This window comes from Urocampus carinirostris, chromosome 8 (genome assembly GCF_059441175.1).
Source record: "Urocampus carinirostris isolate Australia breed hairy pipefish chromosome 8, RoL_Ucar_1.0, whole genome shotgun sequence".
Taxonomy (NCBI): Eukaryota; Metazoa; Chordata; class Actinopteri; order Syngnathiformes; family Syngnathidae; genus Urocampus; species Urocampus carinirostris.
Genome location: NC_142356.1, coordinates 12,565,180 through 12,583,004, shown reverse-complemented (window position 1 = coordinate 12,583,004; position 17,825 = coordinate 12,565,180). Strand labels below are relative to the sequence as shown.

Genomic DNA, 17,825 nt, shown 5'->3' with positions numbered 1-17,825 from the left:
TTAAAACTGAATGAATATATACATTTATATTATTTATTCGTTACAATTTCAACCTCGATAACATTAAATTTTGGGGACCCATAGATCTCTGTTGGGACCCATAGATTTTTGAGCATGCGAGTCCCTGGGACCCATCACTTTTCACAGGTAAAATGAACACTGCAGTCTTTTTCTTACTTTCACCATTTTCATACTTTACTCACAAAAAACTGCGATGACGAGCATAAAGTCACTCTCCAACTTTACCCCCTTCTCCTTCCCTTTCCCTCTTACCTAATCTGTTGCGCGTTTCGGAACCGCATTGCTAAAAGTATGATATAAGCAAATAGGCGCGGGTGGGGGGAAAAATGATTAAGGCTCTTTGAACTCTGTTAACACAAACTTAATAGAGAAACTATTTTATTTCGATTACTTTATTATTTATTTTGGCTTAATATTCCAATCAATATTGTTTTCGTAATAAATGAACAAACCGCATTTGTTGTCCAGCACGTGCTTGCGTATAAAATGTCCTCAGCTGTTATTAGGGTTGGGTAGGGTTACTTTAACTCGATTACTTTCAATTACTTTTGGATTACTCCGATACCAAATATGCTAATAAAAGACAAAAGAAACTAAATATGAATCAAATGACTCAATTTTGTTTCTTTCGCATTTTATGTTAGTTTTGCCGGGAATCAAAGAGATCAAAGCCAGGAGAGAAAGCTTACCACGTGTTGTGAGTCATCATTTGATTCCTATTTAGTTTCTTTTGTCTTTTTTTAGCATATTTGGTATTGGAGTAATCCAAAAGTAATTGAAAGTAATCCAGTTAATGTAACCCTACCCAACCCTGGCTGTTATTAGATTTTCATTTCATCACCTCTGCAACAGCTGCACCAGGACAAAACACACTCACATTAGGAAATCCATTCAAAGGGTGAAAGCAACTGTCCCAGATGCAGCCACTTGTTCCGACCAACTGGAACCGGCAAATATTTCAACCACGGGTGTTGAACTCACTATAACTCCTGGGGGCCACACGATAGAACAAATATTCTCTCGGGGGCCGGACTAGTAGATTAGAGAGAAAGAAAAAGAGAAAGAAATAAGAGAAAGCAATGGAGAGAAAAGTAGAGAGAGTGGGACAAAGAAAGAGAGAGAGAGAGAGAGAGAGAGAGAGGGAGAAAGAGAGAGAGAGAGAGCTTGAGAAACAAAAGAGATAAGGAGATATAGTGAGAGAGGGAAAGAAAGAAAGAGAGAATGAAAACCAAAGAGAAATAGAAAGAGAGAATGAGAGAAAAGTAAAGAAAGAGAGAAGGATTCAAAGAAATAAGAGAAAGGGAGGAAGAGAAAAAGAGAGGGTGGAACAAAGAAAGAGAGAGAGAGAGAGAGAGCTTGAGAAGCAAAAGAGATAAGAAGAGAAATAGTGAGAAAGGGAAAGAAAGAGAAAGAGAGAATGAAAACCAAAGATGAATAGAAAGAAAGAATGAGAGAAAAGTAAAGAAAGAGAGGAGTCAAAGAAATAAGAGAAAGAGAGAAAGAGAGAGAGAGGAGAGAGAGAGAGAGCTTGAGAAACAAAAGAAATAAGAAAAGAAATAGTGAGAAAGGGAAAGAAAGAGAGAGAATGAAAACCAAAGAGAGATAGAAAGAGAGAATGAGAGAAAAGTAAAGAAAGAGAGAAGGAGTCAAAGAAATAAGAGAAAGAGGAAGAGAAAAAGAGAGGGTGGGACAAAGAAAGTGAAAAATGGAGAGAAAGGAATCCAAAGAGAAAGCGAGGAGAGAAAAGGAAAGAAAAGAGAAGGACATGAGGAGAAAAGAGAGTGGGACAAAGAAAGAGAGAGAGCGGAGAGAGCGTAGAGAGAGAGAGGGGGGGGAGAGAGAGAGGGAGAGCTTGAGAAACAAAAGAGATGAGAAGAGAAATAGTGAGAGAGGGAAAGAAAGAGAGAGAGAGAATGAAAACCAAAGAGAAATAGAAAGAGAGAATGAGAGAAAAGTATCGGCTGCATCTCTGATCAGTTTTTTCCTTGTATGACCTGAAAGGGGGACGGCCCGATCTTGGTAGATTTGCAGTAGTCTAATACTCCTTCCATTTTAATAGTATTGCTTGCACAGTGCTCCTTGGGATGTTTAAAACATGGGAAATCTTTTTGTATCCAAATCCAGCTTTAAACTTCTCCACAACAGTATCTCGGACCTGCCTGGTGTGTTCCTCGTTCTTCATGATGCTCTCTGCACTTTAAACAGACCTCTGAGACTATCACAGTGCAGGTGCATTTATACAGAGACTTGATTACACACGGGTGGATTCCAATTACCGTAAATTCCGGACTATAAGCCGCTACTTTTTTCCCAAACCTTCAACCCTGCGGCTTATTCAGTGATGCGGCCAATTTATGTAATTTTCCTAACAGCCGACAGCGGCGCTCGAGTACAAAAGGTAAGATTTAGACCGCTGGAATATATGCGGCGAGGAAAACGGCAACTTCTTAGCTTGTGCACGAATTAAATTAGCGTAGACATATCCTCATCATGCAAATTGCAAAAAGCTTTCAAGCTAAAAGCAAACGAGCAGTCCGATAAAGAAGGAAACAGAGCTAGTGTGCGTAAACTTCCCTTTGCAAGCATGTTGCTAGCGTGTTTTTGAATAAGGGAGCGTGGGACGACGTCTATATGGCAAAGTCTCTTTCTCATATTAAAGGAGGACAACTTTGATGACGACAGTTAACGGGGGAAAGATGAGGACGGTTTGCAGTGGTTTCTACAAGTACAGTATGTTTTTTTTAACAGACCTGTTTACTGCGTTGCGAGCGTGTTGTTCGTAGCGTTTTGCTACCCTTCACAGGCACGGTTTGGGAATAAAGTTATAATATTAAAGCTTTGAAAACTTTCTTTGTAAATATGTGTAACCGATGTATAATATGTATTTGCACCTGTATATTTTTGTAATGTATTTATTTGAGACGCTTTTTCTGATATGTTTTGCGAATTAAAAAAGGGGCGGAGCAAACGCGGGCTGACGGGAAGTGGGGTAAAGGTGAGTGAGACCTGTTGTCGCGGCGGACAATAAAGGGATATATATTTTTCCCACCCTTACCTTTAGAGATATAGACTTTTTTTCCTTGGATCAGTTTCAACGGGTACCCGGACTCTGCAGGTCCGCATCAAACTTTAAGTACCGGTATCATTTTCTGTTCATTTTGCCGGCTGTGGTTTTTGGACTGTGTACTTTATATTCAGTTACAATCGCGGGGCTCAAAGCCGGGTTTGGGCTCATTTTGTGATTGTGTTACGTGTTTTAATGTGGGCGCATGCGGCTTATATTCAGGTGCGGCTTGTGTAAGTACAAAATCGGTTTTCCCCTTAAAATGTGGTGGGTGAGGCTTATAATCAGGTGCGCTCTATAGTCCGTAATTTACGGTATCATGGTTAGTCATTTAGATCAACATTGAATCATTTTGCACACCCACTTTTTTGTTTTTTTATTCGATAAAAAAGTTTAATATATCCAATAAAGTGTGTTCCACTTCAGGATTGTGTCCCAGTTATTGTGGATGCTTCACAAGAAATGACAGTTTTATATCTTGAGGTTTGAACCCCTGCAGAAGAATCTCACTCAAAATGTTTGTGTTCCATTGGAAGTGTAACATGAATATTTCTTGTGTCCGCACAGTGGTATCATCTCAATGCTGTGACCATTTGCGCAAGGAGAAGGAGGAGGCACACCTCCATTTGGAAGAGGCCTTGAAAAGGCTGAACGAGCAACACAAGAAGGAACTGGTGCAACTGGAGGACAGGTTCGCTACTAACACTGGGGAAAACAGGGTTGGGTAGGGTTACTTTCACTTGATTACTTTCAATTAGTTTTGGATTACTCCAATACCAAAAGTGCTAATAAAAGACAAAAGAAACTAAATAGGAATAAAATGATGACTCACAACACATGGTAAGCTTTCTCTCCTGGCTTTGATCTCTTTGATCTCCGGCAAAACTAACATAAAAACAGGGTTGGGTAGGGTTACTTTAACTGGATTACTTTCAATTACTTTTGGATTACTCCAATACCAAATATGCTAATAAAAGACAAAAGAAACTAAATAGGAATAAAATGATGACTCACAACACGTGGTAAGCTTTCTCTCCTGGCTTTGATCTCTTTGATCTCCGGCAAAACTAACATAAAATCAGGGTTGGGTAGGGTTACTTTAACTTGATTACTTTCCATTACTTTTGGATTACTCCAATACCAAATATGCTAACAAAAGACAAAAGAAACTAAATAGGAATAAAATGATGACTCACAACACGTGGTAAGCTTTCTCTCCTGGCTTTGATCTCTTTGATCTCTGGCAAAACTAACATAAAATCAGGGTTGGGTAGGGTTACTTTAACTGGATTACTTTCAATTACTTTTGGATGACTCCAATACCAAAAGTGCTAATAAAAGACAAAAGAAACTAAATATGAATTAAATGATGGCTCACAACACGTGGTAAGCTTTCTCTCCTGGCTTTGATCTCTTTGATCTCCGGCAAAACTAACATAAAATCAGGGTTGGGTAGGGTTACTTTAACTTGATTACTTTCAATTACTTTTGGATTACTCCAATAACAAATATGCTAATAAAAGACAAAAGAAACTAAATAGGAATAAAATGATGACTCACAACACATGGTAAGCTTTCTCTCCTGGCTTTGATCTCTTTGATCTCCGGCAAAACTAACATAAAATCAGGGTTGGGTAGGGTTACTTTAACTTGATTACTTTCAATTACTTTTGGATTACTCCAATACCAAATATGCTAATAACAGACAAAAGAAACTAAATATGAATAAAATGATGACTCACAACACGTGGTGAGCTATCTCTCCTGGCTTTGATCTCTTTGATCTCCGGCAAAACGAACATAAAATGCGACAGAAACAAAATGAAAATAAATCCAAACAGCTTGCCAACATCATTTTTGCCGTTCCATGTATTCCGTTACTCCCCAAGCCTGCACAAAATTGTGTCATTTGATTCATATTTAGTTTCTTTTGTCTTTTATTAGCATATTTGGTATTGGAGTAATCCAAAAGTCATTGAAAGTAATCAAGTTAAAGTAACCCTACCCAACACTGGGGGGAAAAAACGTAGGCTAGCCATCGTGCACACTATCTGACTCATGTCATGTTTTGTTTTCAGACTGAGGAGTTTTTACCAAACAGAGTGGGACAAAGTTCATCAAACGTACCAGGAGGAGGCCAAAAAATGTCGCGTGTTGATGAAGCAACAGGTCACAGAACACACACAAGCATTTTTAAGCTAGCAATCACGATTTCAAGTTGGATGCCGTGGCCTCTTTACATAAGAGATCATTTTTTTCTCCAGATCAAGCTCTTATCTAGAATGTGTTGTATCTTAAATACATTTTCCTCATAGGAAATAACTGAAAACCAATTAATCTGTTCCCAGTCTCCCCAAAATCATCCAAGTTGAGTCTAAAAAGCTATGAAACACATCTTCCTGATTACTAAAAACACGTCAGACATTGCTTGTATCTCCAACAAATTTGCCCTATAAGAAATAACTGAAAACCAATTAATCTGTTCCCAGTCTCCCAAAAATCATCCAAGTTAAGTCTAAAAAACTATAAAACACATCTTCCTGATTACTAAAAACACTTCGGACATTGCTTGTATTTCGAACAAATTTTCCCTAAGAGAATTAACTGAAAATCAATTAATCTGTTCCCAGTCTCCCCAAAAACATTCAAGTTGAGTCTCAAAAGCTATAAAACACATCTTCCTGATTGCTAAAAACACTTCAGACATTGCTTGTATCGCGAACAAATTTTCCCTTTAAGAAATAACTGAAAACCAATTAATCTGTTCCCAGTCTCCCAAAAATCATCCAAATTGAGTCTAAAAAGCTATAAAACACATCTTCCTGATTCCTAAAAACACTTCGGACATTGTTTGTATCTCGAACAAATTTTCCCTTTAACAAATAACTAAAAACCAATTAATCTGTTCCCAGTCTCCCAAAAATCATTCAAGTTGAGTCTAAAAAGCTATAAAACACATCTTCCTGATTCCTAAAAACACGTCAGACATTGCTTGTATCTCCAACAAATTTTCCCTTTAAGAAATAACTGAAAACCAATTAATCCGTTCCCAGTCTCCCAAAAATCATCCAAGTTAAGTCTAAAAAACTATAAAACACATCTTCCTGATTACTAAAAACACTTCAGACATTGTTTGTATCTCGAACAAATTTTCCCAATAAGAAATAACTGAAAACCAATTAATCTGTTCCCAGTCTCCCAAAAATCATCCAAGTTGAGTCTAAAAAGCTATAAAACACGTCTTCCTGATAACTAAAAACACATCAGACCTTGCTTGTATCTTGAACAAATTTTCCCTATAAGAAATAACAGAAAACCAATTAATCTATTCCCAGTCTCCCCCAAAAATCATTTATTTATTAAATTCGTGTAAATGATGTTATAATTGTGTCTTTATCTAGTTTTATCTCGTCCGCCCGTATTTTGTTCTTCCCATCCCTGGGGGTATTTGCACAAAACCAAGAAAAGGGAAATTAGCCTGGATATGTTTTAGTATACCAAATGTAACTTAGTCGGTTGCATGAAAGCAGGATTAATTTAGCTCGGCTCAGTTACTATGGTGACTATAATTGCAACAGCCATTTTAGAGTGAATTCATCTCGTCATTTATGAAAATGTATTTTTGTTAGACAAGAATGCTTGCCAAATTGCCTTTAGAGTTTTTGATGAATATGTATATTATCATAGTATCAATGAAGTATTTGACCAGGGTAATTTAGTATATGTAGGTTCAACTTTCCTTCATCTTTTTCCCCGTCAAGTTTGTTCTTTATGACGGATCGATTAAATGAAAAAAATCATTAAATCGACAAGAATTAATAATAGATTTGTTTTTATTGATATTGATAAAAATGTCGTGAACATTTTTAACTATGAGATTACATGTGGAGCTCTGTCAAGAACCAGAACAGGATCAGGACCCAAACGCGTGACGTTACTCACACAAGGCTTTTATTTTACGGGAAATTGGGAGACATGCACGTTAGGCAGCAGTCTGGCGTGAAATGATAGGAAGCCAGAGGCCGACGAGATCGATACCAATTGTTGATTTCAGACGGATGGGGTCAATAACAGACAGGACGGGACAGACAGGATAGATAATGAAACAGGATATCCAAAATAAACAGGGCAAACTGGACGGGAACGAAAACTGGAGAAAATAATAAACAGGACAAAAATAGACGGAAACAAAACTGGAAACAGGACAAAATAAATGGGAACAATACCGAACAGGAAATACCAACAGGAACAGGACCGAGTCGAAACCCACATCTTGCGGGGCAGAAGTTCCTTGACGGACTGACAAAGGGAAAATGAGAGCACTTGGCTTAAATAGACAGAAAGCCAATCCGTCAATGAGCCGCAGCTGGTGCCACACGGGCGGGGTCAATTGGGCGCCATGGCAACCATGACAGAGCTCTAGTATAACATGTAATAAAAAAATTGTGAGAAAGGGGGGGTAAAGAGAAAGAAAAAAATCCACAGAGAATTAGAAAGCGAGAAGGAGAGAAAAGAGAAGGAGAGAAAGAGAGAAGGGGAAAGCAAGAGAAAGAGAGAGAAAGAGAGAAGAGAGAGGGAAAAGGAAAGAGAAAGAAAGAGAGCAAAAATAAGGCAAAAAGACACAGAGAAAGAGACAAAAAGGAACAAATAAAGAGAAAAAGAGAGACAGATAGTGAAACTTGAACGCAATTCAGTCCATTACTGCAACAACCACCGATAAAATCAATACAAAAATGTCCTGCGGAAGTTGTCATGGATGCTAATGCCATAGCGCATGTAGTTAGCAATAATCTGTGGTCTGTGCAACCCTTTGAGACTCCTTGTGATAAAGGGCTATACAAATAAACACGACATGACAAAAACGACAAGTCTGTGTTACAATCTGGCACTATTCTCTACAGTATGATTGCCCTGGCACTGTCTTCTTTAAAAAACAAGAATTTAGGAGATACACTATATGCAATATAGGGATTCAAACCAAGGTCTCCTAACACTGAATAGACTTCAAGCTAATTTACAAGTAATCTTCAGTTTCATATAGTTAAAATTCCTTGAATTTACGATCTCGTCCTGATTAGAAAACAAATAACTACAATTTGTCGGTCATAATTTCTTATTACGTGCTGATTTTGATCTCTACTATGCAGGTGGAGGAGATGAGGACACAGCAGGAAGCTAAGACTAAAAGTCTGGAATTAAGTCACAGCCAAATGATAGCATCGCTTAAAGAGCAGCATGAAACGTCGCTACAAGGTGAGTCCAACGGAGCTAAACACTTAACCTGGGAGGGGGCGGCAACCAGCTGAGAAGCGCTTTTTCAAAAATGTTTGATAATGGAAAAATATGTGGTTCTTGGAGGACAAACAAGACAAGAACATTATTAACATTTTCCAATGAAAATATTCAGTATTTATACAGTACGTGTAGCCTTCATGGTAAGGCTTATATATGTTTTTTTGGGTCCAATATGGCTCTTTTATCATTTTGGGTCGCCAACCCCCGAGTTAATCGAAGCAGCTTATTTATCAGCGCTTCTCCTTTCCTGTCTATAATATGTAAATGTGTTTTCTTGACCTTTTTTTATTCAGAGCTCAAGAGGATTCAAGAAATCGAACGGGAGAGCCATGAAAAGACGCTAAAGGAAACAGAAACAACTCTTTCTGTGAGAACTCTTTCTTTCCTTCTAAGAGTGGCAGTTTTTTCATTCCAGATTCACAATTTTGCCATTTAATCTATTGTAAATTCCAAACTACAAGCCTCTAATTTTTTTCTTTAATTTAAACAATGCTGCTTTAAATAGGGTGAGGCTTATGTTCCATTCTCGTGGTGTTGCGGATTGACTGTAAGTCAGCAGCCTTCGAGCTGACAATAGACATCTGGCAGAATGTTATGAGATAATGTTGATACGAAAAGTCACTATTTGTTGACTGAGCGAGTCGGGAACGGAAAAACACTTCAGATTCCGAGAAAAACAACAACACGTGATCTCTTTGAACACAGTATAAAGCGTCTCTTGGATGAATTTTGAACGCGGCTTGAATGATTGAACGAATGCAATAAAGTACGTTCCCTTTCTGCCATATCTCGTTTCTGCGTATATTTTGGGGCAACGCCCAACGACGTCCTCACCAAAAGTGGCAGCATTGAGGAAAACGGCGAGCTGCTCTTTTCCACAAAGCAACCGCTCTAGATACAAAATACCGCAGTAACGTCAGGAAACATGTATTACCACCTTTGAGAGAAATTAGTCCATGTTCTGCGCACATTTTTCATATAATTCATAACAGGGCAAAATAGGAGGTTTGAAAGTACTTTTATTCAATATTTACGGCGTATTCAGGATATTTCAAATTTTATACATCCGAATTGAACAGCAGTGGAAGTTCTTTTGATAAACCGTATCATAGGACTTCATGTCAGGTCACTGAAGTTTCCTTTAATCCTCAAGGAACGATAAAACGTGAATCCAGTCCGCTACTGCAATACCCACCAATGTCACGGTTGCCATGGCGCCCAATTGGCCCTGCCCTTGTGGCGCCAGCTGCAACTTGTTGACAGATTGACTCCCTGTATTAAACTCGGTCCTGTCAGTCCCCTTTTGTCGGTTCGTCTGCAAATCTCTGTTTTTACATGGCAAGCCCTTTTTTCGCCTGTCCCGTTTTTTTGCTCCTGTTTGTCTCCCGCCACGATCTGTTTTGATCTCGACCACCTCTGCTCTCCCGTCCCGAATTAAGACCTGTTTTGATCTCGACCACGTCTGTTCTCCCGTCCCGAATAACGATCCGTTTTTGATCACAACCACGTCTACTTTCCTCTCCTGGGTTTCAACTTGTTTCCGATCCCGACCACATTTTTGCTCTTTTGTTTTTGCTCTGACCCGTTTTTTCCGTTCATGACACCGCCATCACTTGCCACGGAAGTCCCACTTCAGGGCGACCTGCTTCCCGGGTCCAGCAATCCCTGTATCGTGGGCGCAACCCTTTCCCTTTCTTCTAATAAAACTTGTGAGAAACGTTACGCGAGTGGGTCCTGTTTCTGTTCTGGTCCTGACAACCGATAAAAACAACGCAAAAACAACACGTCTGTGTTGCAATCTGGCACTACTCTCCACAGTATGGTTGCCCCGGCACTGTCGTCTAGAAATATAGGGCTTGCATTTCACATGACTCAACCCTTGTTCGCGTTTTCCGCGCAGTAGTAAATACGTGCTCGTCTTTGTATTCTTACCCTGAAATGGTCACATGATCCGAAAACACTTGATGTAAAGACAAACTAAATTTCGTCCTTAAATTTCAACGTGCGGCTTTTAATCAGGTACGCTCTGTCGTCCGGAATTTACAGTCGCTCCATAATAACTGTGAAATAACTGTTCTTGCTGAAGGCCGAAGAAATGGAAGTAATGTTGTTGAAAAATAACTTAAAAAGCCTACTGTGTTTCACGACCAGCCCACAGGGTAGACCCAATCGCGTAACGTTTTCTCACAATTTTATTGAAAGAAAGAGAAAGGGCTCCAATGCTCGCTGGACGCGGGAGGCAAGTCGTTCTTGCACTCGGATTGTGATCCAATTATGGAAGTGGATCTTCCGTAGCGGGCAATGGCGGTGTCAGGGACGGAAAAACAGGTCGGTAGCCGGGACAGGGAGAGCAAAAACGTGGTCGGGGTTGGAAAGAAGTTGTAAGCCAGGACGGGAGAGCAGACGTGGTTAGGATCAAAAATGGGTTGTAGGCGGGAGAGTGAGAGCAAAAATGTGGTCGGGGTCGGAAACGAGTTGTAAACCAGGACGGGAGAGCAGACGTGGTCTGGATCAAAAATGGGTCGTAAGCCCGGGACAGTGAGAGCAAACAAGTGGTCGGGGTCGGAAACGAGTTGTAAGCCAGGACGGGAGAGCAGACGTGGTCGGGATCAAAAATGGGTCGTAAGCGGGACGGGAGAGCAAAAACGTGATCAGGGTCGGAAACAAGTCGTAAGCCAGGACGGGAGAGTAGACTTGGTCCGGATCAAAAATGGGTCGTAAGCCCGGGACAGTGAGAGCAAAAACGTGGTTGGGGTCAGAAACGAGTTGTAAGCCAGGACGGGAGAGCAGACGTGGTCGGGATCAAAAATGGGTCGTAGGCGGGACGGAAGAGCAGACGTGGTCGGGATCAAAACAGATCGTAGCCGGAGATAAACAGGAGCAAAAACGGGACTGACAGGAGTCAGAGTCGAAAAAGGCTTGCCTTGTATAAACAGAGGTCCGCAGACGGACTGACAACAGGGGATTGAGGGGACTGGGTTTAAATAGGGACAGTTATACTATGTCATAATGCCTTTAACCTTGATTTTTTTTTTCCCCCCACCAGAATAAAATAGCTGAGCTTTCATCGGAAAACGCAGCCTTAAATGAAAAGTTGAAAAAAGAAGAAGAGACGCGGATACTCGCAGCCCAAAATCTGGTAATGACTTTCCTGGCAATTAAGTACATTGCATCACATGACTCTTGTAAACAACATGCAATAGTTAAAGGGACAGTGTGTAATGATTAGCGCTGTCGGAACCTCGGACTGTTTTTTGACAAAGTCATGTCTTGACTATGTCACCAGTCACTGAAAAACGTCATGCCAAATATCATTTGAAAGCTTAAACTCTTTCGAGCGAGTGAATTGTCTGTCGCTGCTTGCCCTGCAACTGGCTTGAAACCAGTTCAGGGTGTCCCCTGCTCACTGCCCGAGGATGGCTGGGATGGGCTCCAGCACCCCCGCGACCCTACTGAGGATAAGTGGTGCAGATAATGGATGGATTATTACGCGCAAATGTGCACAATCATCGATTGACTTCTGGAAAGAGAAGTCAAACATTTACAACTCTTTCAAAATTTCTAAAAAAAAAATGGTGTAAGTAAAACACACAGTTGCAAAGGTTTAAGTGATGTAAACTGGCCTAAACCTACCTTTAGAAAAACATGTAAAATACAATGTTTAGTTATTCAGATTTTGATCAAATTTGACAAGGTACCAGGTAAGGCTTCAAGCTATCGTCCCCCCTGTTTTCTAGCTAAGATGCCCATGCTACACTCATCTGCAGGCCTTAAATTAAAAATAGATTGCCACGTGAGATATCTTGTAACCTATTTGCATAACTGGTGAGGAACACTACACATTCCTTGCCTAATCCTAAGAAAAAATTCCGTTTAGGAATACTTATAAGCAGTGTTCCCTCTAAGCTGCGCGCGTTCGCAATTACGCACTGCTCGCACATTCTCAGCGCACAAGAAAATCTAGCTAGCGCACAAAAATGAGGGTTTAAAATGACTATTTAAGAAGCGACTTAAGTCAAAGTTAGAGTGCATGAAGGTCAAAATACACGGGTTTCCCTGACGTTGTGTCCTAAATGCGGTATTTTGAAGTCGAGTCGAAGTAGAACGAAGTTGAGTAGTAGAGTTAGTAGAGTTTGTCGAGAACCGGCTTCTTCGGCTCGGCTCACTAAAAGGAACCGGCTCTTTCGGGTCCTAAACGGCTCTTCAGGTTGTTTTTGCTTCATTAATCCCAACATGACCAAATATGTAAAACTATGCACAAAATGTCTTAAAAGAAGGGCGGAATAGAACAAAAAAGAAAAAATACCAAAATGAAAAAGGAGTGAAAAGCTGAGAAAAAAAGAAACAAAAGGAAGAGAAAAAAAGGACAAATTTAGAAAAAAAAGCCAGTAAAAAGAAAAGAAAGAAATGTAGGAAAAAAGTAAATGGAGAACAAAAAGAAAAAAGGAACAGCTCGGAAAAAATAAACACAATGAGATTTTTTTTAAAGGAATTTAAAAAAAAGTAGAAAAAACACAAAAAAAAGAAGAAAAAGTTTGTGTTGCATTCAAATCATTTCCAATTATAACAAGTGAATCTTATTGCCAACATTGTACTTCCACTAAAAAATGTGATTAAGTACAGTTCTGTATCTTACAACCGACTAAATAATCCCCCAAAAATGTTAATATTATGCGACAAAATATATCAGGAAATCAAAAGAAATGGATATCTTGTGAAAGAATTCTAAGAACAAACGACGTTTGTAGGCCGTACAACCTTTGCAATAGTACATGAGTCAATTCATTCAAAAGAGAAAAATTATTTTGCATTGCCGGAAACTCAGCAAAATGTCAAGTTTTGGACATGTTGGTAATGGATTAGTTGCCACACTTGGGATTGCTGTTGCTCACTGTTGTTTCAAGCGTTGCTCAGACCCGTGGAAAATTAGAGGGAACATTGCTTATAAGCTGCTCATTAAAACACCGTTGTGTGTTTGCAGAAGGACTCCCACACTGTTTACTTGGAACAGGAGCTGGAAAGTTTAAAGGTGGTGCTGGAGATCAAGAATAACCAGCTGCACCAAAAAGAGAAGAAGCTCATGGAAATGGACAAACTGGTTAGTAGTTTGCCTTCCTGGCGTCAAAATAAAACGGGGGTGAAATTTGTGTTATGTGCTTCTTCCAGGTGGAGACAAACGTGAAATTGGAGGAATGCCTGAAAAAGGTGCAACAGGAAAACGAGGATTACAAAGCCAGGATGGACAAACATGCTGCACTCTCTAGGTGCGTGCAAGAGTTTTGTGAATGCGTTTTGTCAATCCGGTGGCTTAGAGCTCAGGGTTCGGACGGGTGCTTGAAATCCGGATGCCGTGTTTTCGAGGGGTCAGGAAAATGCTTGAATTTTGGGTTAAGCGCTTAAAAAAGGGTTGAAATGATATCCAATGCTCTGTTTCTTGGCAGTCCGACTTCATAGATCACATTTTTAAAAGAAGAAAAAATATTTTTTAAAAAAGAACGCAAAAAAGATATCCGGAGTAAGATCCTGTGATGAAGAGGGAGCTCTATGAGGAGAAACTTGAGATCTTGAAATGGAGATTTGGGAGTCCTTTTAAAAAGGTGGTTGGAGGAGGGAACTCAAGATGGAAGCAAGGGGAGGAGAAGGTTTGAGCCCTGTTTTCAGGAATTAAGACGACTCAGCAGCGTGAACTGGGAGCCCGGAGTATTTATGGTAGAGGTGGAACAGGGTGGAGGACTGAAAGAAGTAGAGGGACTGTAGGCACCAAACCATGACATTTATACAATCATTTTGAGTGTTTGATCTAGTTTTCTTGTGTTTGAACGAACTCGACTTGACATTTCCATGTATTCGTCACAGGCAGCTGTCCAGCGAGCAAGCCATCCTCCAGCAGACGCTACAAAAAGAATCCAAGGTCAACAAGCGTCTGTCCATGGAGAACGAGGAACTGCTGTGGAAACTGCATAACGGGGATCTGCTGGGGAGCCCTCGCCGCCTCTCGCCGACCTCTCCTTTCGGCTCGCCCCAAAACTCGGCCTCCTTCCCCGCCGCCGCCCCGTTATCTCCGAGATAGCATCCCTCCATTCCGAGATGAGGAAGTTCCAAAGATTGCACGGTGTTGCTGGCATTTTGGGGTGATGAACTTGCAGTAAAAGACTCACACTTGTGAAAGTGAGACTAAAGAGACTACCAAAAGACACCATCCTACCCTGCTGCGACCCCCACCCGTCCCCCGAAAAGAAAGCCTCCCCCGCCCCCTCCCGGGATAATCACAGGCATAACTCAGGGTCTGTTTATAGCACCTCTCATGTAAACAATTTCCTGGGTCATCATCATCTGATGACCCAGGGTTCCTACAGTTTTTTGAAGGTATTCCCAAACAGAAATTTTTGGGGTTCAATTACGCAAAGAATGTAGTCTTTCTCCCCACAAATATGCAAATATGTTACACACAGGGTTGGGTAGGGTTACTTTAACTGGATTACTTTCAATTACTTTTGGATTACTCCAATACCAAATATGCCAATAAAAGACAAAAGAAACTAAATAGGAATAAAATGACTCAATTTGGTGCAGGCTTGGGGAGTGATGGAACACATGGAACGGCAAAAATGATGTTGGCAAGCTGTTTGGATTTATTTTCATTTTGTTCCTGTCGCATTTTATGTTCGTTTTGCCGGAGATCAAAGAGATCAAAGCCAGGAGAGTAAGCTTACCATGTGTTGTGAGTCATCATTTGATTCATATTTAGTTTATTTTGTCTTTTATTAGCATATTTGGTATTCCAAAAGTAATTGAAAGTAATCAGGTTAAAGTAACCCTACCCAACCCTGATTTTATGTTTCTTTTGCCGGAGATCAAAGAGATCAAAGCCAGGAGAGTAAGCTTACCATGTGTTGTGAGTCATCATTTTAGTCATATTTAGTTTATTTTGTCTTTTATTAGCATATTTGGTATTCCAAAAGTAATTGAAAGTAATCAAGTTAAAGTAACCCTACCCAACCCTGATTTTATGTTAGTTTTGCCGGAGATCAAAGAGATGAAAGCCAGGAGAGAAAGCTTACCACGTGTTGTGAGTCATCATTTTATTCATATTTAGTTTCTTTTGTCTTTTATTAGCATATTTGGTATTGGAGTCATCCAAAAGTAATTAAAAGTAATCCGGTTAAAGTAACCCTACCCAACCCTGGACAATATTCCACAAAGTTGACCCATCAGGCTTGTGTGCGGTAGAGCTGTGATGCCATTGAAGGAACTGTTAGGAATTGAATATTAAAATGTACCGTTTCACCTAACAATGCGTGCCCGTTTCTTGATGGAAAAATGAACAAGAGAATAGAACTCTTTGTAACCATGCACACAGAACGAAATGTCGATACACCTGACAGTCGCTTGTGTGTTTTTTTTGGGATCGGCTAGCCTGGCGTTAGCGCTGGTTTTGCCGTGTCCCTGAGTGTATTCACGGTCGTCTGTCTCCGTAGCTGCTTTTCGTTGTGGTTCCCGGTTATCTTGGCTGCTCACCGCGTGTTTTTTGATCCATCAAGCCTCCTCTCTCGATCTTCTGCTTCTCTCTCTCGGCCCACGTTTTTCCCGCAAGCTGGTGTGCCGGTTCCTCCCATGGGCGTGCCAGGAAATTCCCCACGTGGCTCCAAACACCTCGGAGACGAGCGTCCCGGTGTCTGAAAAACTCATAACAGCAGAGCCTACTACTACCTGTTATCATCAGAACTGAACAAAACATTCCACATTCGGATCAGCGTGACCTGAAGCCCACTCAGTGAAAATTTTCATTGCATTCGATAAATGTAACTTGTATTCAATCGTATAAAATCCCTTGTAGTCAAATGCATAAAATCAACCCCTTAAAATGGTGAATCCTGTTACAACAACATGTGAGGCTAGCTCAGAAACAGATGGCGATTGTAGTGAACGGGGATTGAATACTGCTCATTCCTGCTTGGAGGTAGACGATTGTGATTGTTTTTGCCGGTTAAATTTTGCCTAGCTCCCTGTTGGAGTCGAGGCTGCCGAGGGTTGTTTAGGTTGCTCCCTGTTGGCACTCGTTGGCTGCCCAGCTAGCTTGGCGTGAGCACCGGTTTTGCAGTGTCCCTTCATTTATTCCCATCCAGCTTTGCGTTGATTGGGTTGCTGTTTTTGTTGTTGGTTCCCGGTTAGCCTGGCTGCTATCAGCTTGTCTGTTAATCAGCTAGCCTGGCGTTAGCGCCGGTTTTGCCGTGTCCTTTGGTTTATTCCAGGCCAGCTCTGTGTTTATTGCTATTACAGCCTGTTGTTGGTTCACTGTTAGCTTGGCTGCTCACAGTGCTTTTGTTAATCAGCTAGCCTGGCGTTAGCATCGGTTTTGCCGTGTCTCTTAGTTTTTTTCCCAGTCAGCTTCACGTTTTTTGTTGTTGGTTCCCTAGAAGCCTGGCTGATCACCGCGTGATTTTTGTTTGGCTAGCACGCCGTTAGCGCCAGTTTAGCTGTGTCTCGTGATTTATGCGTTTATCGTCGTAGTTGTTGTCGCTTGTGTGTTTTTTATGGATCGGCTAGCCTGGCGTTAGCGCTGGTTTTGCCGTGTCCCTGAGTGTATTCACAGTCGTCTGTCTCTGTAGCTGCTTTTTTGTTGTGGTTCCCGGTTATCTTGGCTGCTCACCGCGTGTTTTTTGATCAGCTATCCTGGCTCCAGCGCCGGTTTCGCCGTCTCCCTTGGTTTTTCGCTTATGTCACTCTAGCCATCACTGTTTTTTTTATGTCGGTTCCCGGTTAGCCCTCGTTAGCTCTCTATGTTTATTTTTGCCAGTTAGCCCCTTTTTGGCTGCTCGCTCTTTTTTGCATCCACCTGCGACACCAAGCATTCTCCACAAAAACTACCAAAAATTGGCGTAAAAACCTCTTGGACTAACACCCAAAACAATATGGCGACCGTCTTGCTAGGGTGCCTGTGTTCCTCCGATGACATCACAGCTCAGATGACAAAGACAAAATGCAGAAAATAATTTGAATATACTAATGAACTATATTTAGATTTTATGCAAAAAAACACGTACTATTTCCTCACATTTGGCATGTTTACGAATTTGGGAATACCTTTAAAGAAAACTGTTTTTGCCCAAATGCTGGTCTTGCACTAAAACAAAAACTTTTTTTTTGTTTTTTGTTTTTTTCTCAAAAAAACCTACATTGTTCCTTCTGTATTTGCTCCTTTCAACCTCACTCTACTATGTGGAATGTAATTCTCCTCGGATGTTTCACTACTGTTCAAGCCAGATTAATTTCCTTGTTTTTTTAGATAAAACGCAAAAAAATGATACTATTTTAACTGTTCAGATGAAATAAATGAATATATTGTAAGAATAAAACGAACAGATTGAAAATATCACCAAAATTGATCATGTCAACCTTTGTTTATTCAGAGCAGGGATGCAGAACTCAGTTTGTCTCATGGGCC

The 17,825-nt window shown here is 40.6% G+C and overlaps 1 protein-coding gene across 5 annotated transcripts in view; it reads left to right on the top strand.

The window, feature by feature from the left end:
* LOC148360733 (uncharacterized) overlaps window positions 1-17,762 on the top strand; it is a 125,574-nt gene extending 107,812 nt beyond the window's left edge. For all 5 annotated transcript variants that reach the window (XM_088341633.1, XM_088341636.1, XM_088341634.1 and 2 more), the window contains 8 exons: window positions 3,653-3,776; window positions 5,164-5,254; window positions 8,233-8,338; window positions 8,674-8,747; window positions 11,427-11,519; window positions 13,362-13,478; window positions 13,547-13,644; window positions 14,237-17,762. In XM_088341633.1, coding sequence (XP_088197759.1) covers window positions 3,653-3,776; window positions 5,164-5,254; window positions 8,233-8,338; window positions 8,674-8,747; window positions 11,427-11,519; window positions 13,362-13,478; window positions 13,547-13,644; window positions 14,237-14,450 — 917 coding nt within the window. In that variant the 3' untranslated portion in view covers window positions 14,451-17,762. The remainder of the gene's footprint in view (window positions 1-3,652; window positions 3,777-5,163; window positions 5,255-8,232; window positions 8,339-8,673; window positions 8,748-11,426; window positions 11,520-13,361; window positions 13,479-13,546; window positions 13,645-14,236) is intronic.
* Window positions 17,763-17,825: the final 63 nt, after the last annotated feature.